This window comes from Oncorhynchus keta, chromosome 10 (assembly GCF_023373465.1).
Source record: "Oncorhynchus keta strain PuntledgeMale-10-30-2019 chromosome 10, Oket_V2, whole genome shotgun sequence".
Lineage (NCBI taxonomy): Eukaryota > Metazoa > Chordata > Actinopteri > Salmoniformes > Salmonidae > Oncorhynchus > Oncorhynchus keta.
The window spans coordinates 12,941,696-12,961,319 of record NC_068430.1 but is presented as its reverse complement, the minus strand read 5'-3'; the positions used below and the strand labels follow the sequence as shown (position 1 = coordinate 12,961,319).

The following is a 19,624-nucleotide window of genomic DNA, read 5'->3' as shown; positions in this document are numbered from 1 at the left end:
TCATATACATGGAAGGACTGGTCACTTTAATGTTTACATGCTGTAATACTAATTTAATATGTATATATTGTATTCTAGTGTATTCTAGTCAATGCCACTCCGACATTGCTCGTCCTAATATTTATATTTTTTCTTAATTACATTATTTTACTTTTAGATTTGTGTGTATTGTTATGAATTGTTAGATACTACCACACTTTTCGAGCTAGAAACACAAGAATGCTTAACATCTGCTAAATATGTGTATGCATGATTTGAACTTAGAACACAGGAACTGGATTGAAACTTAGACCACAAGAACTGGTTGGAATAGAACACAGGACACAGGAACTGGTTGGAATAGAACACAGGACACAGGAACTGGTTGGAACTTAAAACCACTAGGAGTCATTCTTGTTTCTTTATTGTATTCTTAGCAATGACACAGTTATGTTGGGTCCAAGCACGATTGACTGTGTGTTGTGGATATTTCAGGCGACAAAATAAAATGTGGTGTTTGACACAGGAAGGTTGACCGGACACAGGCATGGGAAGCTGAGCTGAGAAGGTTGACATTCCAGAAGGCATTTACTTCAGGGGCCACACAGGGTCAAGGGCTAATAAGTATTCTTTCACAAAACAATTCTGCATCAACTCACACCCCACATTTCCTGTCCATTGCTTTTTCCATCCAGTAGTTTACATATTTTTACCAAACAAATAAAGGAAAGGGAGGAAGCCTATAACCAGGAAGCCTATAACCACAATCAGATTGACAGTACACTGAATCTCAAATAGCCGACAGTTAGGATAACTTGCTTTCACTATTAGGAATTTGACTTACATTTCCAGGAATCACCTTAACTTTTAATAATGTTGTATTACTGTATTACTGTATTTAAAGCAACTGTAAAATACAGCGCAAATACAGTGAACTTATTCTTGTCCACCAGTTTGTATGCTTGTAAATGTCAGAGCGTGTTTCATTGTTATGCTATAAAATAATTATTGTCCGCTTAATCACTACAGAACCAAGCATTGTCATGTAGAAAGTTTACACTTCCTGAAACTTGAAACCAGCCCAGGACCAAATGTACATAAGGTCACACTCAGTCATGCCTGTGAATTCTTCTAATTTATTACCTTCCATTATAAACTCTCAATATCCCCCGAAAGAACACGACTGCATGCTAGCAGTAAAAGAGGTATGTGAAGCCGTGTAACAGTTGGCAAAACATTACCAGGGTGTGTGCACCCATGGACGATTTTATGGAGGGAGGGGGGTTCACAGTGGACAGCCTAGGCAATGGACACCATGTGAGTGGCCTATGGAATATTGATTTCAAATTGCATCCATCTTTAAATTATGTGAATCTTTTCTGTTGCCTCTGTCTCTCTTAAGTTTTGAGAGTCAACAAGAGAACACATCTGGGATTGGATTGTCAAGTTTCTGTCAAACAAAAGTTGGAAACACTCATTGCAGGCCTATTTACAGTATGAATAAGTCATTACATAATCTCTTTCAACACACACTACTGTATCTCAAACCACTATTGATATTCTTATTTTACCAGATGACTAAAGAACATGCCTACTCTCTAAGGATATAATCAACACATCCATTTCAGCTCTCTGCAGTGTTTCTGGTTGCTCTGGGCAATCTGACAGTCTTTGCGAAGCAGAACTGGAGGACTGTGGAACCACTTCACTCTGAAAGATAATGAAAAGACAGATTATAGTTTAAAAACATTATTTTAAACATCATGTTAACATGCTATATTTCAATGTAGCACAGTAAGACTTTCATTTTATTTTTTTGTACCGTTGACTGTGAGTTTGGTGGAGCACTCTGCCCTGCCCAAGGCATTGTCTGCGATGACTTTGTACTCTCCAGTGTCCTTGGTTCCAACCCTCAGTATAAGCATGGAGCAGACCCCACAGGTGTTGGTGATAAGATAGTTGGTGTTGGTGTTGAGGCTGATATTGTTGCGGTACCATGTGACATGAGGTGTTGGGTCCCCTCTGACAGCACAGCTCATGTAGCACTCGTAGCTCTCATGGGTGCTGTGCATTTTCAGTGGAACTAAGAATGATGGCGCTGACTCAAAGTTGAGGCTCTTGAATGAGCTGAAAGCCATTGAGAACTTCTCTAGATGAAACACAAATAATATGGGAAAGTCTCAGTTAGTGGTTCAAATTTCTTTTATGACTTCATTTAGTTCTGTTTAGGCCTATTCATGAGAAATGTGAAACTGTTGAAACTCATTGAAATGTTGTTCAAATTACGGTATCATACTTCTGCGACCACAAGGTTTTGGTCTGAGACCTTTTTCAGAACAGTGTCACAGACCACAGTGTGCTGTAGCTTCTCCCCTTTAAATGACAAACATGTTAACTTCACTAGGGTAGGGGGCACTATTTTTACCTCCGGATGAAAAGTGTGCCGAAAGTAAACTGCCTGCTACTCAGGCCCAGAAGATAGGGTATGCATATAATTGGTAGATTTGGATAGAAAACACTCTAAAAGGTTCCATAACTGTTAACATAATGTCTGTGAGTATAACATAACTGATTTGGCAGGCGAAAACCTGAGAAAAATCCATCCAGGATGTGGGATTATTTTATGTTTGTAGTTTTCTATTGAATACCATTACTGTATCCATTGATTTAGGACTCAAATTGCACTCCCTATGGCTTCCACTCGATGTCAACAGTCTTTAGAAATTGTTTCAGGCTTGTATTCTGAAAAATGAGGGAGTAATACCACTCTGAATGAGTGGACCCCACAGTGTCCCAGAGATTTTTCATGCACATGACCAAGAGTGCTCCTTTCTTGTTTACCTTTTATATTGACAACGTTATTGTCAGGTTTAAATATGATTGATTATTTAGGCTAAAAACAACATGAGGAATGATTATAAACATCATTTGAAATGTTTCTATGAACTTTACGGATACTATTTGGGTTTTTCATCTGCCTGTTGTGACTGCGTTTGAGCCTGTGGATTACTGAACAAAAAGGGACTTTGTGTGGATATAAAAAGGGACTTTATTGAACAAAACTAACTTCTATTGAGTAAATGGGAGTCTTGTGAGTACAACCATATGAAGATCATAAAAGGTAAGGGATTAATTTTAACTCTATTTCTGACTTGTGTAACTCCTCTACTTGGCTGGTAACTGTTTGTAATGATTTGTCTGCTGGGTGCTGTTCTCAGATAATCCCATGGTATGCTTTCGCCGTAACGCCTTTTTGAAATCTGACACCGTATTTGGATTAACAAGAAGTTAATCTTTAAACCGATGTATAAAACTTGTATGTTTTATGAATTTTTATAATGAGTATTTCTGTTTTTGAATTTGGCGACCTGCAATTTCACTGGATGATGGCCAGGTGGGACGCTAGCGTTCCCACGTACCCTAGTGAGGTTTTAAGTAACTACCAATCAACAACATCTGTTTTGGTTTCCTCTTGAGGGTGACTTATGATTCTCTCTCTGGATAATCAACAATGTCATGTGTCAATCTTAACGTGCCTTTTTTCTTGGTCACTCCCCAGGTTGGCGACTCAGAAGGCTCAGAGAGACCCATGTCATTTTTGGCGTAGACACGGAAGTAGTACTCTCGTCCAGCCATGATGTTGAGGGCTGTGAACTTGTTGTTGAAGAGGTGGTCAGCTACAGTTTGCCACATTCGCTTGACGGAGTCACGTCTGGACACTATGTAGTGCAGCCTGTCGTCCCTCCTCTCATCTGGGGAGGGAGTCCAGGTCAGAGTCACTGTTCCAGGAACATTCTGTTCCAACTCCGCTGGGCCGGGAGGCTTGGGATCATCTGGAACCAGGTAAAAGAGACATGGTCGTCATTTGAATGTACAGTACATGTAATATTACACATACAGTGTAATACATGTATTTGTTATTGTAAAGTAGACTCTACAGAACACACCACTCTTCAGCATGTCATATCCTCACGTGGTCTGTCCTATCATTGCTGTGCTGATGACATTCAACTACTTTTCTCCTTCCCCCTCTTCTGACACCCAGTTGGCGAAACCCATCTCTGGCAGATATCTCAGCTTCGATGCCGGCCCACCACCTCAAGCTCAAGCTTCTCTTCCTCACAGGGAAGGCCTGCCCACTCTATCATGGTTGACTCCACGGTGTCCCCCTCCCAGAGTGCAAAGAACTTTGGTGTTCTCTGCAAACTTAAAAGCAGTACTCGTTCCTGCAGGTTCATGCTCTACAACATCCGTAGAGTATGACCGTACCTCACACAGGAAGGGGCGCATGTCCTAATCCAGGCACTTGTCCTCCCCCATCTGGATTACTGCAACTTGCTGTTGGCTAGGCTCCCTGCTTGTGCCATCAAACCCTTGTAACTTATCCAGAATGCTGCAGCCCGCTTGGTGTTCATCATTCCCAATTTCTCCCATGTCACCCCGCTCCTCTACACACTCCAGTGGCTTCCAGTCGAAGCTCGCATCCACTACAAGACCATGGTACTTGCCTATGGAGCAGCAAGAGGAAATTCCCCTCCTTAACTTCACGCCATGCTCAAACCCTACACCCCAACCCGAGCACTCCGTCCTGACACCTCTGGTCTTTTGGCCCTAGGGCAGCTCCTGCTTAGCCCAGTCCAAGCTCTCCTCTGTCCTGGCACCCCAATGGTTGAACCAGCTTCCCCCTGAAGCTAGGACAGCAGAGTCAATGCCCAAATTCCAAAAATATGTGTTACCCTACTTCTTCAAATAGTATCTTAAATAATCTCACAGCACCCCTCCCTCACAACCCCTCATGCCACAGACGGCAGATAATAAACACAGTAGTGATCTTTTACAGAGTTCCACCACAGACTGTCAATACCACAGACTGGCAATACCACTCACTGTCAATACCACTCACTGTCAATACCACTCACTGTCAATACCACTCACTGTCAATACCACTCACTGTCAATACCACTCACTGTCAATACCACTCACTGTCAATACCACTCACTGTCAATACCACTCACTGTCAATACCACTCACTGTCAATACCACTCACTGTCAATACCACTCACTGTCAATACCACTCACTGTCAGTACCACTCACTGTCAGTACCACTCACTGTCAGTACCACTCACTGTCAGTAACACTCACTGTCAGTAACACTCACTGTCAATACCACTCACTGTCAGTAACACTCACTGTCAGTGCCACTCACTGTCAATGCCACTCACTGTCAATGCCACTCACTGTCAATGCCACTCACTGTCAATGCCACTCACTGTCAGTAACACTCACTTTCCACCACTCACTGTCAGTAACACTCACTGTCAATACCACTCACTGTCAGTACCACTCACTGTCAGTACCACTCACTGTCAGTACCACTCACTGTCAGTACCACTCACTGTCAGTACCACTCACTGTCAATACCACTCACTGTCAGTACCACTCACTGTCAGTAACACTCACTGTCAGTAACACTCACTGTCAATACCATTCACTGTCAATACCATTCACTGTCAGTAACACTCACTTTCCACCACTCACTGTCAATATTTAGTGGATTGTCTTGCTTGTATGATTATACCTGTGACTCTGATTTCGATACTGAAGGTCTCCTGACCAACCATGTTCTTGACGATGATGGTGTAGATTCCTGTGTCGGGACGCTCAGATGTGGAGATTAGGAGCTGGGATGTATTATCGGAGTTGCTAATGGTTACAAGTTTTGATACTGGCATCCCATCCTTTAGCCACGTTATGTTTGGCATAGGAGAAGCCTACCAAGAGACAACATAGAAATAGACAGATGAGTTTGTTTGGTAGTGTAGCCCTTTCCTGCAGACAATGACCAAAAGCTAAATTCTTGGCCTCATGGATGGAATATTCCAAAAAACCTGACGAATATTTCAGTCTTCTGTGATATACTGTATTTAAAGTGTAATATTGGGATACAAACTTAAAAGTTAATGCATACTGTATATCTGACATGGTACAGATGTCTTTATTTTAACACATAATCATGTGTGTGAGGCGTATATACCTTTGTTTCAAAGTAGATTTGTTTAAGACTACCAAGAATCACTCTGTGGCCGGGATTTACCCCACGGCATTAAAAGGATAAGTGAATGTTTCTTTAATGAGCAATCCACTTTTTTAAGAATCTCTGTTAACATCCATCACATTTCATTACAGAATTTTTTGCTCTGATTTTGTATTTCTTCACCATCGCAACACATTCTAGGTCACAGAGTATCACACTTACATGGAATAGCAGACTGAGTTCTGTAATTTGCCTTAGAAACTGGACATTCCGATGTAAGACCCCATAAGGCATTGTTTACATGCACAAGATTTTGCTGACCACAAAGTTGATGTTGATTCGAGCAGAATTCCCGGCTCTCACAACCATGAAGCTCTTCATTTTGCGATCAGTGAAATGTGGTCTCACTATGAAAAACGAGGAAATTATATATTTTAAAAACGTATAAAGCTTGAAATAAGATAAGAATGTGAATATAATAATATGTGTATAATCACTCCAGGTTTCAGGTTTTTGTTCTGTTTCAGTCTTAGAACTACTATCATGATACTGTGAACACAAACTTGACAAAAACAATGTTGACAAATTGGTGTCACTCACCAGGGGGAGGCATAGCCAGGATGTAGTTGTCCAGCTCTTGTGGCTCCCCTTCTCCCCCGTCATTGGTGGCAATCACTCTCACCCAGTACATTGCCATTGACTTAAGACCCAAAATGTTATAGGAGGTAATGATGATGGGGTTATTGTTACAGCGGTCCCACTCTGGGTTTGCTGCTGGTCTGATCTCCACAAAGTATCCCTTGGCTTCATCTTGGACCCCTTCCTCCTCTATGGGTTTAGTCCAACCCAGGGACAAGGTGGTGTAGGTGGAGTCTGTCACCTTCAGGTCATTGATTTGACCGGGGGGCTCTGAAAGGACAAATTATTTCACGGGTGAGTAGAATATACTGTTTGCGACAGCTGCTCATAAACAGACTTTATATTTGAACTGTAATGTTATGCCTTATTTACCAGTCAAATGACGTGTTGTATTATCAAATGATGACTGATCTTCAGAGTTTGTCCTCGCTATCTCAGAATGAAACAGATCAGATTACTTACTCTTTGGGTCTCTTGCAAAAACAAATTCAGAGGGGGTACTTGGCTCTCCAGCACCAGATATGTTGATAGCTGCAACACGGAACTCATACTCTATTCCCTCAATAACGTCTTTCACTGCAATCCCTTGACCTGAAAGTATGGGTGTGACAAAAAATAGATAATGAAGGGATCAAAATATTTCTTTGTTGTTTCAGCACTTTGACAATATGGTTGTATTTACAGCAATGTAGAAATCAGGTTGTGTACTGGAATGGAATGCAATTAAAACAAAACAAATACGGAAAGACATTTGGATGATGAACCAAGTATTGAAATGGCCACACCTTTGATTGGCTCTTTCACATTGTTGATTGAACCCCATAGATTGCTGCCCTTCTTGCGTTTCTCCAGGTGGTAACCTAGAATATTAGTTCCTCCAGTGTTGGAAGGGGGAACCCATTCCAGATTGATGCAGTTTGCAAAGGCACTGATCACTTTGGGTGAGGAAGGTTGTCCGGGATATGCTAGGTAACAAGGGAAACAAGTACATTTTGGAGGTCTGATGGCGTCCTCCATTGGGAGAAAGAGAGAACTCTAATTCAACAGCTACATTTTTCATTCTGGTGACATATTATGCATTACCTCTCGTACCGGCCTGGATGTCATCTGTCTCCATCATTTCACTTATGCCCTGCTCAGTCACAGCCCTGATATGGTAGCAGTACTTCCTTCCATGGTCTACATCGGTGTCCCTGTATTTGGGCTCTCCAGGGATCTGACCCAGCTTCATCCAGGAGTTACGGCCCAGCTGCTGTCGTTCCAGGATGTAGTTGATCACAGGAGAGCCACCATTGTCTTTGGGAGGCCTCCATTTAAAGTCAAGTACAGCCGAAGAAGCTTCAATGATCTCCACAGGTCCTAGGGCAGGGCTTGGTCTGTCTGTGAATAGATATAGGGGAGCATAATGATACTCCAGGTAGCCTTATGTTATCCTAGATAATGTTGTGCATGAAGCTAGAAGCTGTATTGCCAATATTGTGTCAAATGTGGAGACACCCTGATGTTTCATTCAGGCAAGCACAAAGGATTGTCATAGCAACATTGCAAATAGATTAAAATCATCCCACTGACCCAGCACAATCAACCTGGATATGCCCTCAATGGTTCCACATTCATTTTTGATCTTGATCTTGATTTCTCCTGTGGCTTTCCGCTGGCACTTGCTGAGGAGGAGGCGACTGTGTGTGAGCGACTTCTCAATGTTGATGTGTTTGTCCTCCACCAACTCCTCACCTTCGTTGTACCAATAGATCTTCATTGGGTCACGACCCATAATAGACAGCTTGAAGGTAGCGCTTTGGCCAACCTTTATTATGACGGGCTTTGAGAAATCAGCCAGGTCATCTGGGTTTACTCTGGGTGGATCTGGAACACAGATGTCACATACATTTAATAGCACAAATACAGAACATATAGTAGCTACAATATATCTTAGTTGACTTGGCATTGCATGTCCATCTTCAGAGAATGCTTCTTTCGCTCAATACTGATATTGAACTTCAGTTCAACTGCCTCAATGTTGCCATTAATTATTTAAAAAGATGGATGGATGGATGGATTAATTTACCCTCTACAATAAGCATGGATTCTGTTTTACGTCCATCAGCTTCAAATCGGTATTTGCCAGAATCCTCCTCCTTGCAGTTCTTCAGTATAAGCCTGTGAAAGGCCCCATCATGTTTCATCTCAATATCATCTGATGCTTCTATCTGGAAGGAAACAAACAAAGTACTGTTTAGACCTGTAAAGAACTGCATGCGCTGTTGCAGCTCAATTATTACTTTTCCTGCATTTAGTCTCTGCAATATTTTTGTATTTCGCAGTTTCATACTGAACAGAAGTTACCTGCTGTAGTAGTTGACTAAACAAGACGGCAAAAACAAGTTGGATTTGAGATTCAATTTTTGAAGAGTATTGCATTTATGATTTCCAAGTCAAATCTGAGGACTGATGTTTATAGTTACTTCCGGTTTTCTAACTCACCTCTTCTCCATCTTTGTACCAGATTCCTTCACAGTTTTCACTGCTCAGTTTACACTCCAGTTCACCTCTGTTGCCCATATTAACACTGATGTCTGACAATCCACTGGTAAAGTGCACTCCTGGGTCTAGAGGATACATCAAGTCATAGTCAATTGGTTAGGAAGATGATGTAGTGTGAATGTGATGCCTGGACATTACAAATCATTGAACACCGTGAAACCTCTTACCTATGATGGTGTCTGGGATCAGTGGACCTGTTTTCATTGAACACCGTGAAACCTCTTACCTATGATGGTGTCTGGGATCAGTGGACCTGTTTTCATTGAACACCGTGAAACCTCTTACCTATGATGGTGTCTGGGATCAGTGGACCTGTTTTCATTGAACACCGTGAAACCTCTTACCTATGATGGTGTCTGGGATCAGTGGACCTGTTTTCATTGAACACCGTGAAACCTCTTACCTATGATGGTGTCTGGGATCAGTGGACCTGTTTTCATTGAACACCGTGAAACCTCTTACCTATGATGGTGTCTGGGATCAGTGGACCTGTTTTCATTGAACACCGTGAAACCTCTTACCTATGATGGTGTCTGGGATCAGTGGACCTGTTTTCATTGAACACCGTGAAATCTCTTACCTATGATGGTGTCTGGGATCAGTGGACCTGTTTTCATTGAACACCGTGAAACCTCTTACCTATGATGGTGTCTGGGATCAGTGGACCTGTTTTCATTGAACACCGTGAAACCTCTTACCTATGATGGTGTCTGGGATCAGTGGACCTGTTTTCATTGAACACCGTGAAATCTCTTACCTATGATGGTGTCTGGGATCAGTGGACCTGTTTTCATTGAACACCGTGAAACCTCTTACCTATGATGGTGTCTGGGATCAGTGGACCTGTTTTCATTGAACACCGTGAAATCTCTTACCTATGATGGTGTCTGGGATCAGTGGACCTGTTTTCATTGAACACCGTGAAACCTCTTACCTATGATGGTGTCTGGGATCAGTGGACCTGTTTTCATTGAACACCGTGAAACCTCTTACCTATGATGGTGTCTGGGATCAGTGGACCTGTTTTCATTGAACACCGTGAAACCTCTTACCTATGATGGTGTCTGGGATCAGTGGACCTGTTTTCATTGAACACCGTGAAACCTCTTACCTATGATGGTGTCTGGGATCAGTGGACCTGTTTTCATTGAACACCGTGAAACCTCTTACCTATGATGGTGTCTGGGATCAGTGGACCTGTTTTCATTGAACACCGTGAAACCTCTTACCTATGATGGTGTCTGGGATCAGTGGACCTGTTTTCATTGAACACCGTGAAACCTCTTACCTATGATGGTGTCTGGGATCAGTGGACCTGTTTTCATTGAACACCGTGAAACCTCTTACCTATGATGGTGTCTGGGATCAGTGGACCTGTTTTCATTGAACACCGTGAAACCTCTTACCTATGATGGTGTCTGGGATCAGTGGACCTGTTTTCATTGAACACCGTGAAACCTCTTACCTATGATGGTGTCTGGGATCAGTGGACCTGTTTTCATTGAACACCGTGAAACCTCTTACCTATGATGGTGTCTGGGATCAGTGGACCTGTTTTCATTGAACACCGTGAAACCTCTTACCTATGATGGTGTCTGGGATCAGTGGACCTGTTTTCATTGAACACCGTGAAATCTCTTACCTATGATGGTGTCTGGGATCAGTGGACCTGTTTTCATTGAACACCGTGAAACCTCTTACCTATGATGGTGTCTGGGATCAGTGGACCTGTTCTCACTCTTTTCTTCTTCTTTTCAACTGTTATCTCTTCGTCTCCAGGCTCTTTGTTCTTCTCCTCAACTGGTATCTCTTCGTCTCCAGGCTCTTTCTTCTTCTTTTCAACTGGTATCTCTTCGTCTTCAAGCTCTTCCTTCTTCTCTTCCACAGGCTCAGGCTCTTCCTTCTCGTCCTTGTTCTCCGGCTCTGGTTCGGGCGCTCCTGCTGCCTTAGCGTCCATGTCTGCCTTAATCTGCTTCGCCAATTCCATTCTCTCATCTCTCTCTTTGTCCAGCTTAGCTTTCTGCTCTGCAGCTATTTTAGCCAAGTCTACCTCTCCCCCACCAGCTCGAGTTGTTTTGCGGACTTTCTTTTTCCCCTTGGTGGCTGGATCGTTATCAACTGGAGTGTGGGCAAATAAGAACATAGGTAGAGTATAGGTTAGTAAAGATTGTCAATGTTTTGCCTTTGTACTGTCTGATATGGATAATGTTTGATTAATATTGATCAATTTACTTAACAAGTGGCATATATTTGACATGATATGCCCTTACACAAGAGTCACATGACTTAGCAACACTTTTTGTGTTTGAAGCGTCATCTCCTTACCCTCCACAACAAGAAAGGCATTGCAAGACTTGATCCCTGCACATACTGAATAGATACCACCATCCAGTTTCGCACAGTCCTTCACAACCAAGCTATGAATGAGCATGTCCTCTGACACTTCAATGTCAAACTTCTCCCCTTGTTCACACGGTTGATTCCTCCCCGTCCATTGAATCTTTGACATGGGTGATGACAGGACACATTCAAACACAGCATCCTCTCTCTCCGTGGCCTTCACTTCCTGAATTTTGACCAGGAAATCCACCATTGGAACTGAATAAAATACAAATTTGGAAGAAATACTTTATCTGGAACAAAATGACATGTTCCTTTTTTGTTTTGGTGGATATTGAACAGACATTCATCTTTGCATCCCGGCTAACCTAAGGGAATTGTGTTGGTCTTAGGGATTGTTAGCCTATATGAAATGGGAAATGATTAAACAGAGAATAAATTTAAGTCATCCCACCTTTGAAGTCAGTTGAGAAGATAAGTACCCCCTCCACCATCACTTGGTACAATCCTTCATCATCTCCAGCAAGATCCTTAATGCCAAATGTAAATTTTCTTCCCGTTTTCTTCAGAAAATGCTTCTCCTCTGTTTCGACACTGAACGGAACCATTACTCCATTCTGTATAAAAACACATTGTCAGTCTTAATGCATACAAAAAACACATTTAATGTAAAGACACCTATTAGTCATTCTAAAATAAAATCAAACATGTTCCGCTTGGTTGTTGTTACAATACATATAACACTGTATTTCACACCATTCTCACCTTGAACAGGAAGATCTTGACGTTGGGGTCTTTAAGCGACATCTCAAATTCAAACTCTGCACCTCCACCAGGTTTTACTTCAATGTGTTTCAGATTGCAGAGCTTTTCAATATACTGTAGGAGCAAAAAACACATTCACTGGTATTGATGTTGGGGATATTCAGTTACTGTTAATTTTGGAATACAACAGTGTATGTAAGAGGAATAAACACCTCACTTTCACATACTAGTAAATGCTGGGCGGCAGGTAGCCTAAGCGTTAAGAGTTTGGGCCAGTAACCGAAAGGTTGCTGATTTGAATCCCCGAGCTGACTAGGAGAAACATCGGTCCATGTGCCGTTGAGCAAGGCACTTAACCCTAATTGCTCCTGTAAATTACTAAAATGTAAAAAAATAAAAATAAAAAACTTAAGCTATATACAGGCATTTTTATTATCTTTGACTATCTCTAATTCAGGCAAACCTTTCCTTGTTCTTCCTCCCTCTCAACCTTCTTCGCATTCAGTGTCTTCAGCATCCAGCGGAAGTTAGTGACTCCAAACTCAGCACAGATTTTCTCATAGTCTTTCTTGTCGGCACTCATCAACACATCCCAAAACCTTGGATCGATTTCTCCCTCTTTTTTGTCATCTTTGTCTGATGCTACAACCCTTAAACAAGAAGAATACAACTGTATCTCATTCACGCATCAAAACTATTATGGTACAATTAGGATCTAGAACCTAGCTATGATTGTTTGTTTTTCTAGTATTGTCTTACGCTTTTCTTAGGAGGTTTTTGAAATCTTCAGGTGGCTTCACAGCAGCTAAATTGAGATTGAACTTTTACGTTATTTTGTACTGTTAATGTCACTAAAACCTTGTTTTGTGATTGAAATTCAGTGACTGACCTGCTCGTGCATCTTTCATAGCCTTGCCCTTCTTATATCCCACTGAAAGGCAAGAGATGGTTCATTAGATGATTTGGTTAATTAAGATCAATCGGATCAATTATAGTTTGTCTGGCTTAGATCCTGAGGATATGTGTCTGCCAGTGTTTTGTTAAGGATCTACAGTATTTAACGTAACATGATGTTTCTCTTGTTCAAGACTCAGTTATGAGATGTAACCGGGTTTAGCGCCATATATCAACCCAGGAGTAATGGTGTCCTCACTTTCAATTACATTGAGGTTAGCGGTGACCACAGCTTTTCCATACTCATTGGTGGCAAAGCATTTGTAGGTATCAGCTTGTTCTGAAGATACTTCCGGCATCTGTGAACACAAATTAAGCAAGAGTATTACCATTTGGAACTAAATTTGTTAGCCTCAGTTAAGTGACCCCAGATTGGGGACGAAGGCAAAGAAGAAGAACAACGGCCACAATGAAAAAATATATGTTTGTAAAAGAGTTGGGCTAATTGTAACCAGCTGATCTAAAATAACACAGCTGATCTCAATTGCAGTCAACATTGGCCAGCGATTTATCGCTCGCTAACGTGGATGTTGAGGTTCTCTTTTAGTCCTCATTGCAGCCAACATTTTATTTTTTGCCCTCTGGTTGCTATTACGTAAGGTGGAAATCAGGTTGTTTCAGATCCATTGAGGTTGTTTAGAAATACCAAAAAGGTGTCACTGTAAATTGTTGCTCCTCTCCAATACTAGTGTGTTGACTCACCTCTATGTAGTGCTCATAAGGCGTGGCTGGATCAGATACAATTTTGTATCTCTCTGGTTCTGTTACTTCTCCATTACTTCTTGTCCAATGCACACTTGGTGTCGGATTACCAGACACAATTGCTTTGAAAACAGCACATTTCCCTTTATAAAATAATGCAATAAAACACAGTTAATGTCAACTCAGTATAATTTCAAGCAAGGACCAAGAAAATATTTGCAATTTAAAGACTTTAGTACAATCTCACGTTGTCATTGTGGTTTGATATATGAACTATACCTTCCTGAATAGTCAAAGCGATGGGTTTGAGGGTGAAATCAGGGGTGGTCATGCCCACAGGAAGCTCCTCCACAAACTGTGTAATCATGACCCCAGGGACTCTGGATCTCTTTTTGATTGCCACTAGAGGGATGTAGGACAAAGAGCAGGATTAAACATACACATACAGACTTTTATCTTCCTCACCAACTTCAAACATCAGCTAGCTGAGCAGCTAACTGATCGCTGCAGCTGTACATAATCTATTGGTAAATAGCACACCCATTTTCACCTACCTCATCCCCACAGTTTTTATTTATTTACTTTTCTGCTCTTTTGCACACCAATATCTCTGTACATGATCATCTGATCATTTATCACTCCAGTGTTAATCTGCAATATTGTAATTATTCGCCTACCTCCTCATGCCTTTTGCACACATTGTATATAGACTCCCCTTTTTTCTCTGTGTTACTGACTTGTTAATTGTTTACTCCATGTGTAACTCTGTGTTGTCTGTTCACACTGCTATGCTTTATCTAGGCCAGGTCGCAGTTGCAAATGAGAACCTGTTCTCAACTAGCCTACCTGGTTAAATAAAGGTGAAATATTTTTTAATTTTTTAAATCACATTAGTTTTACAGGAATAATCCCAAACCGAAAAGAAACTTGATTTATTCATTGTTATATGAACATTTACATTGATTAGTTACGATTTGATTAAAAAAAGTATATTATGTTTAGAAAACATGTAATGTTTGTGCTGCTGCCATGTTGTATTGTTGTCTTCGGTCTCTCCATGTAGTGTTGTGGTGTCTCTCTTGTCATGATGTGTGTTTTGTCCTACATTATACGTTTTTTATCCCAGCCCCTGTCCCTTTTGCCTCTTGGTAGGCTGTTACTGTAAATACGAATTTGTTCTAAATTGACTTGCCTAGTTAAATAAAGATGTTTTTTTTAAAAAACATTAGTTTAGAAAAAAAAATATATGACTTACCTTGCCCTGGAGCAGTTGGCTCCTCGTCTTTAGTTTTCTTGAAGAATTTCATCTTGGATAGCAGTTTTGCCAGATTTTCAGATGGTTCTCTGCTACTGAAATAGATAACATGTATTTCAAATCAAGTTAACAAGATCCTGTTTTTTGTTTGGCACAAGTTGTGAACCAAGTAGGGATGTCCAATAAGATATTTTTGAATCACTTAACAAACACCATCTAGCTTACTGTGCTCCTGGAATGACATACAACATACAGGGGGCTCCCGAGTGGTGCTGCGCTCTAAAGGCACTGCATCTCAGTGCTAGAGGTGTCACTACAGACCATGGTTTGATTCCAGGCTGTATCACAACCAGTGAGAGCGACCATAGAGCGATGTACAATTGACCCAGCATCATCCAGGTTAGGGTTTGGACGGGGTAGGCCGTCATTGTCAATAAGAATTTGTTCTTAACTGACCTGCTTGGTTAAATAAATATGAAGCTGCAAGCTAAAATAACATTACACAAATTAACCATTTAACCAATAAGCGTAACCGGCTAATGTACCATGGTTGGCTAACTGGTTAACCTACCTATCAACTGCATTGATTTTGTATACATATTGCATGAATACCATTGTGAATGCAATGCCCTGAGATAAGGGGCAGCAGGGTAGCCTAGTGGTTAGAGCGTTGGACTAGCAACCGAAAGGTTCCAAGTTCAAATCCCCGAGCTAACAAGGTACAAATCTGTCGTTCTGCCCCTGAACAGGTAGTTACTTTGTTCCTAGGCTGTCATTGAAAATAAGAATTTGTTCTTAACTGACTTGTGTAGTTAAATACAGGTTAAATAAACTGAAGACCTTCCTATGTATTTGTAAGAATACCAAATATAATTTCTTGATTTAGTGTGATCAACAATGTTTATCATAAATAGTCTCTGGACCCTACAGTACATAATAGCTTGGTTGACATGACTGTCATCTCTGGGTCACTGCACTCCACAGTGTTTATAGGAATCACTTGGCTTACAAAGGAGCGCAGACCTCACTGAGGGCCAAGAAGGAAGACTGCTGCACATGTCTTCAGTATATGAGCTAAGCATGTGGGATGGTAGGCGTCACAGGACTGGACAGCTATTAGTAACAGTAAGAAACCCCATCTGTCTCCCACACAATTAATCTTCCACAGATGGTTCCACCGGGTGCCATTTACCACTGGATTAAGGCAATATTTCTGTCCTAGGAATCTGATGCTGACACATTTTGAGTAAACTTTGCTCTTGGTGAGGTCTCTATTAAAAGGGGGAATGGGAGGGAGAGTGTGTGACAGATTGTAAGATACAGCATTCTTGTCGCTGTCTTTAACATTTGGACAAGCAGGACACTTGAAAAAAAGTCATTGGAAACTCTTGCAAGTGGATTGTTTTTATTTTGGGGGTTTGAGTGGAGTCATACCGGCATTCTCCATTGTCTAGTGCATACGTTCACATTTCAAGATCCAATGAAAGTCTTAACTATTACCCATACCAACACTGTGTACGCTATATTTTCTTCGTTTAAACACAATAATATGTTTCATACATTTGTTGGTATGAAGCAACTTGCACAGTTTATAATTTGTGCACAGAAATCTTAACGATCTGACTTTCTCATAAAAATACTTGACAGTGCAGTCACTTGACAGTGCAGTCACTTGACAGTGCAGTCACTTGACAGTGCAGTCACTTGACAGTGCAGTCCGTGTACATTTCTTTTTTATATGGCAACTTTTATTTTAGCACGTACTAGTGCAGGTGGTTGGATCATGATATGCTCCAAGATGTGGTAACTCAAGATGGACAGTAAATTAAAGAATTTCTGTGATCACAGAATACTTAGCATGCCCAAAGTAGGCTGTGGCAAGTGACCTGCTTCATTTTGCATGCAATAGGTCACATAGCTCATAAAACTATCTATCATGGACCAACATGTGACGCAAGTCACTTGCTGAAAATGGAACGGGCTGCTGTAGACTACCTCGCTCATGTCCACTTAATTGTTATGCAATTTTAAGTCAATAGAAGCTAAATGTCATTCTGAAGAAGGATCAGGTCATGAGCCAATATATGTATTGGGTTTGTCCTTGTCCACTTTGACAGAAGGCATTGGAGCTTGAATATATGCTAAATATAATGCTATTGCGTATGTGAAATTAGTATAAATATTATTTGAACATTTGGAAACTATTTGATATATTCGCCTGTCAGTGTTCCATTGCTACAGGCTAAATCCACAGGTAACATTTTACTACGCAAGAACCTTCTCCTTGCTCACCATCTTCATTCTGACTTCTTCACCTGTTCACTACTCTGGCACCTCTGCTTTTTGCTACCATACTTTACAAGGAATTAAATGTTTTTAACGTAAGCTACACTTCACTTTTTCATTGTTGCTAGGAGACAATCCATGACTATTCTTTCTTTAGCTGTACAGTTCCCAGTTGTAAGAGTTCAAATGCACTTATTTTACAAATACCATTAACAACTTTTGCTTGCTTTTGGATTGTCAATGAGACAACCTAAGTAAAGTAATCAAGCCAGGAGGTGGATTTCCATTAGGATGCCGTGCAAGTTTGAATGTCATCGTCTACGCTGTGCTGTACTTCCATATTTGTATGGGATGAAAAATAGCCCTGCCTAGCAACTGTGCTGTTGGATTGATTTATAAATAAGATGGGTATGTGGCAGGTCTATGTCTTAGGACGCCGAGCTCCGTCTAGTGGCAATCAGTCTCTTTTTACTGCCTGGGCAGTTCCATTGGGGGTTTGTGTCTACACAGCATCAGCTTGACAGTTAGAAGATGCCTCTCTTAGTTGCCCCAATCGTTTGAGAGGAGAGCGGTCAGAAGATGTGTCAAACCGTTAAATGTTGGGAACATATCAGTATATTCCCACACTTTTGGTTAGTTATCACAATATCAACATTGAGCACCGATCATACATCCACTACATAGTTAAGCTCATAAGGCATCTAATGCTCAAGCTCATCTCAAGCTCATTTCATCTTCAGCTCAAAATGCATCTCAGCTTTTAGTTACATTACTTGAGTGCTGTGTATTACTGAAAATAGACCATCATCATCTGCCAATTGCTTCCAGATCATATAAACACTTGTAAGCATATCGTTTTTTATTTACATTCCATTTGCATGCTTATGAATGGCATTTTCCTATGCAATCAGTATTGGACTATACATTTCGCAACTATACATTTCGCTATTATATATATTTTTAAAAATTGTGTTTTCAAGTTCAATTGAATTTTGATCATTGTTTTTCATCACTAAGTAATGGATGTTTTATTTGGGAATTGAATGCTGTGCCTCCCTCTCCATCAGCATTCAATTAGATGTACTTATGCCCTTCGTTGCATCATCGAATAACCTTACATTAATATGAATTATTTACAGGACATAATGACGTCATATACCATTAGCCTTTAAACAGCTTAGGATCAATTTACAATTGGCGTGCAGACACCCACAGTTCCCATAGTCTATTTGAGTATAGTTACACAGAACATATGTTATCAATAATGAAATCAATATGTCTTGAATTATTATCATGCCCACATGTTGACATTTAGCCCCTCGCCCTGTGCCCAGGGAATGGACTTACTTGTTCTCTCTCCTCTCTGCTCCTTCTACCCACAGTCCTTCTTATACTTGAGTGTGGTGTCTTCGTTTTGAGAGACAATAAACCCTTTTTGAGATGCTCAGTGCAAGCCTTGGCCGTGTCCTTCCACCGTGACTGCTGGGGATAGGCTTACTGACGTATACATTATTTGGCCCAAGTGCTTCAGGTCTTGAAAAGGATGTACCAAGAGTGGAGGGATAGCTGACTCCTCCCTCAAAACGAAGATACCCGCTAGACATTGGACCGGGCTCGTTATTATAGAGTAGGCTTTTAAAAAGAGGTTTTAGAAGTGTCATAATGAGATTAACTTCCACAGCAGCAAACATTGAACACTGTCCTGGCATCTCTACATCCTGCATTTTAAAGGTCCCTTTCCACTTCTGTTGATGGACCTCGACTGGTTAGTGTGCTACTTAAGATGACTATGGATGTTGGACTGCATGCTACAGGAAATAGTATGCATGTAATGATGACCGATTTATCTTTAATCTGGTTGCAAATTAGCAATGTTTGATTTATTTAAGCATGTAGTTTTACTCTATTGGAGTTGGTTGCTATTGGACATGACTAATCAAAATCTACTTAAAATACTGTCTTCTATGAGCAGGATATTTAAACCAGAGAATGATAATGTCAATGTGGAGAAAGAGAGTTTTATCCTGTCAACATTGTATAGCATTAAAGTTGGGTTTTGAGTGCTCTATAAAAGTAATACTGTACTATTCAGTAGGTATAAATGATTCCTACACATTTCAAAGCC

General features: G+C 40.9%; 1 protein-coding gene across 3 annotated transcripts; it reads right to left on the bottom strand.

Moving 5' to 3' along the window:
• Positions 1 to 369: 369 nt before the first annotated feature.
• Positions 370 to 19,585, bottom strand: igfn1.3 (immunoglobulin like and fibronectin type III domain containing 1, tandem duplicate 3). Of its 3 annotated transcripts, none has more exons than XM_035777067.2 (24): positions 18,847 to 19,585; positions 15,214 to 15,308; positions 14,238 to 14,360; positions 13,959 to 14,101; positions 13,456 to 13,555; positions 13,192 to 13,233; positions 13,062 to 13,107; positions 12,766 to 12,952; positions 12,303 to 12,416; positions 11,992 to 12,154; positions 11,523 to 11,795; positions 10,899 to 11,315; positions 9,138 to 9,262; positions 8,722 to 8,863; positions 8,226 to 8,519; positions 7,737 to 8,033; positions 7,439 to 7,618; positions 7,116 to 7,244; positions 6,615 to 6,923; positions 6,336 to 6,421; positions 5,559 to 5,751; positions 3,516 to 3,812; positions 1,802 to 2,128; positions 370 to 1,689 (listed from the first exon to the last, which is right to left on the bottom strand). In XM_035777067.2, the coding sequence occupies exons 2-24, from the start codon at positions 15,263 to 15,265 to the stop codon at positions 1,685 to 1,687; spliced, it is 4,044 nt and encodes a 1,347-aa protein (XP_035632960.2). In that variant the 5' UTR covers positions 15,266 to 15,308; positions 18,847 to 19,585; the 3' UTR covers positions 370 to 1,684. The 3 variants fall into 3 exon arrangements, 2 of the variants coding, with proteins under 2 accessions (XP_035632960.2, XP_052382469.1); XM_052526509.1 differs by having other exon boundaries at positions 15,214 to 15,305; XR_008144159.1 differs by lacking the exons at positions 370 to 1,689; positions 1,802 to 2,128; positions 3,516 to 3,812 and having other exon boundaries at positions 5,610 to 5,751; positions 6,237 to 6,421.
• Between the last annotated feature and the right edge of the window lie 39 nt (positions 19,586 to 19,624).

Excerpts from the sequence above, each read along its gene's own strand:
- igfn1.3 (XM_035777067.2), bottom strand. The coding sequence starts at position 15,265 with ATGAAATTCTTCAAGAAAACTAAAGACGAGGAGCCAACTGCTCCAGGG. Across the intron at positions 8,034-8,225 it reads ATCCAGGTTGATTGTGCTGG|ACAGACCAAGCCCTGCCCTA; the intron begins GTCAGTGGGATG and ends ATCTATTCACAG. Across the intron at positions 2,129-3,515 it reads GGGAGTGACCAAGAAAAAAG|AGAAGTTCTCAATGGCTTTC; the intron begins GCACGTTAAGAT and ends TGTTTCATCTAG.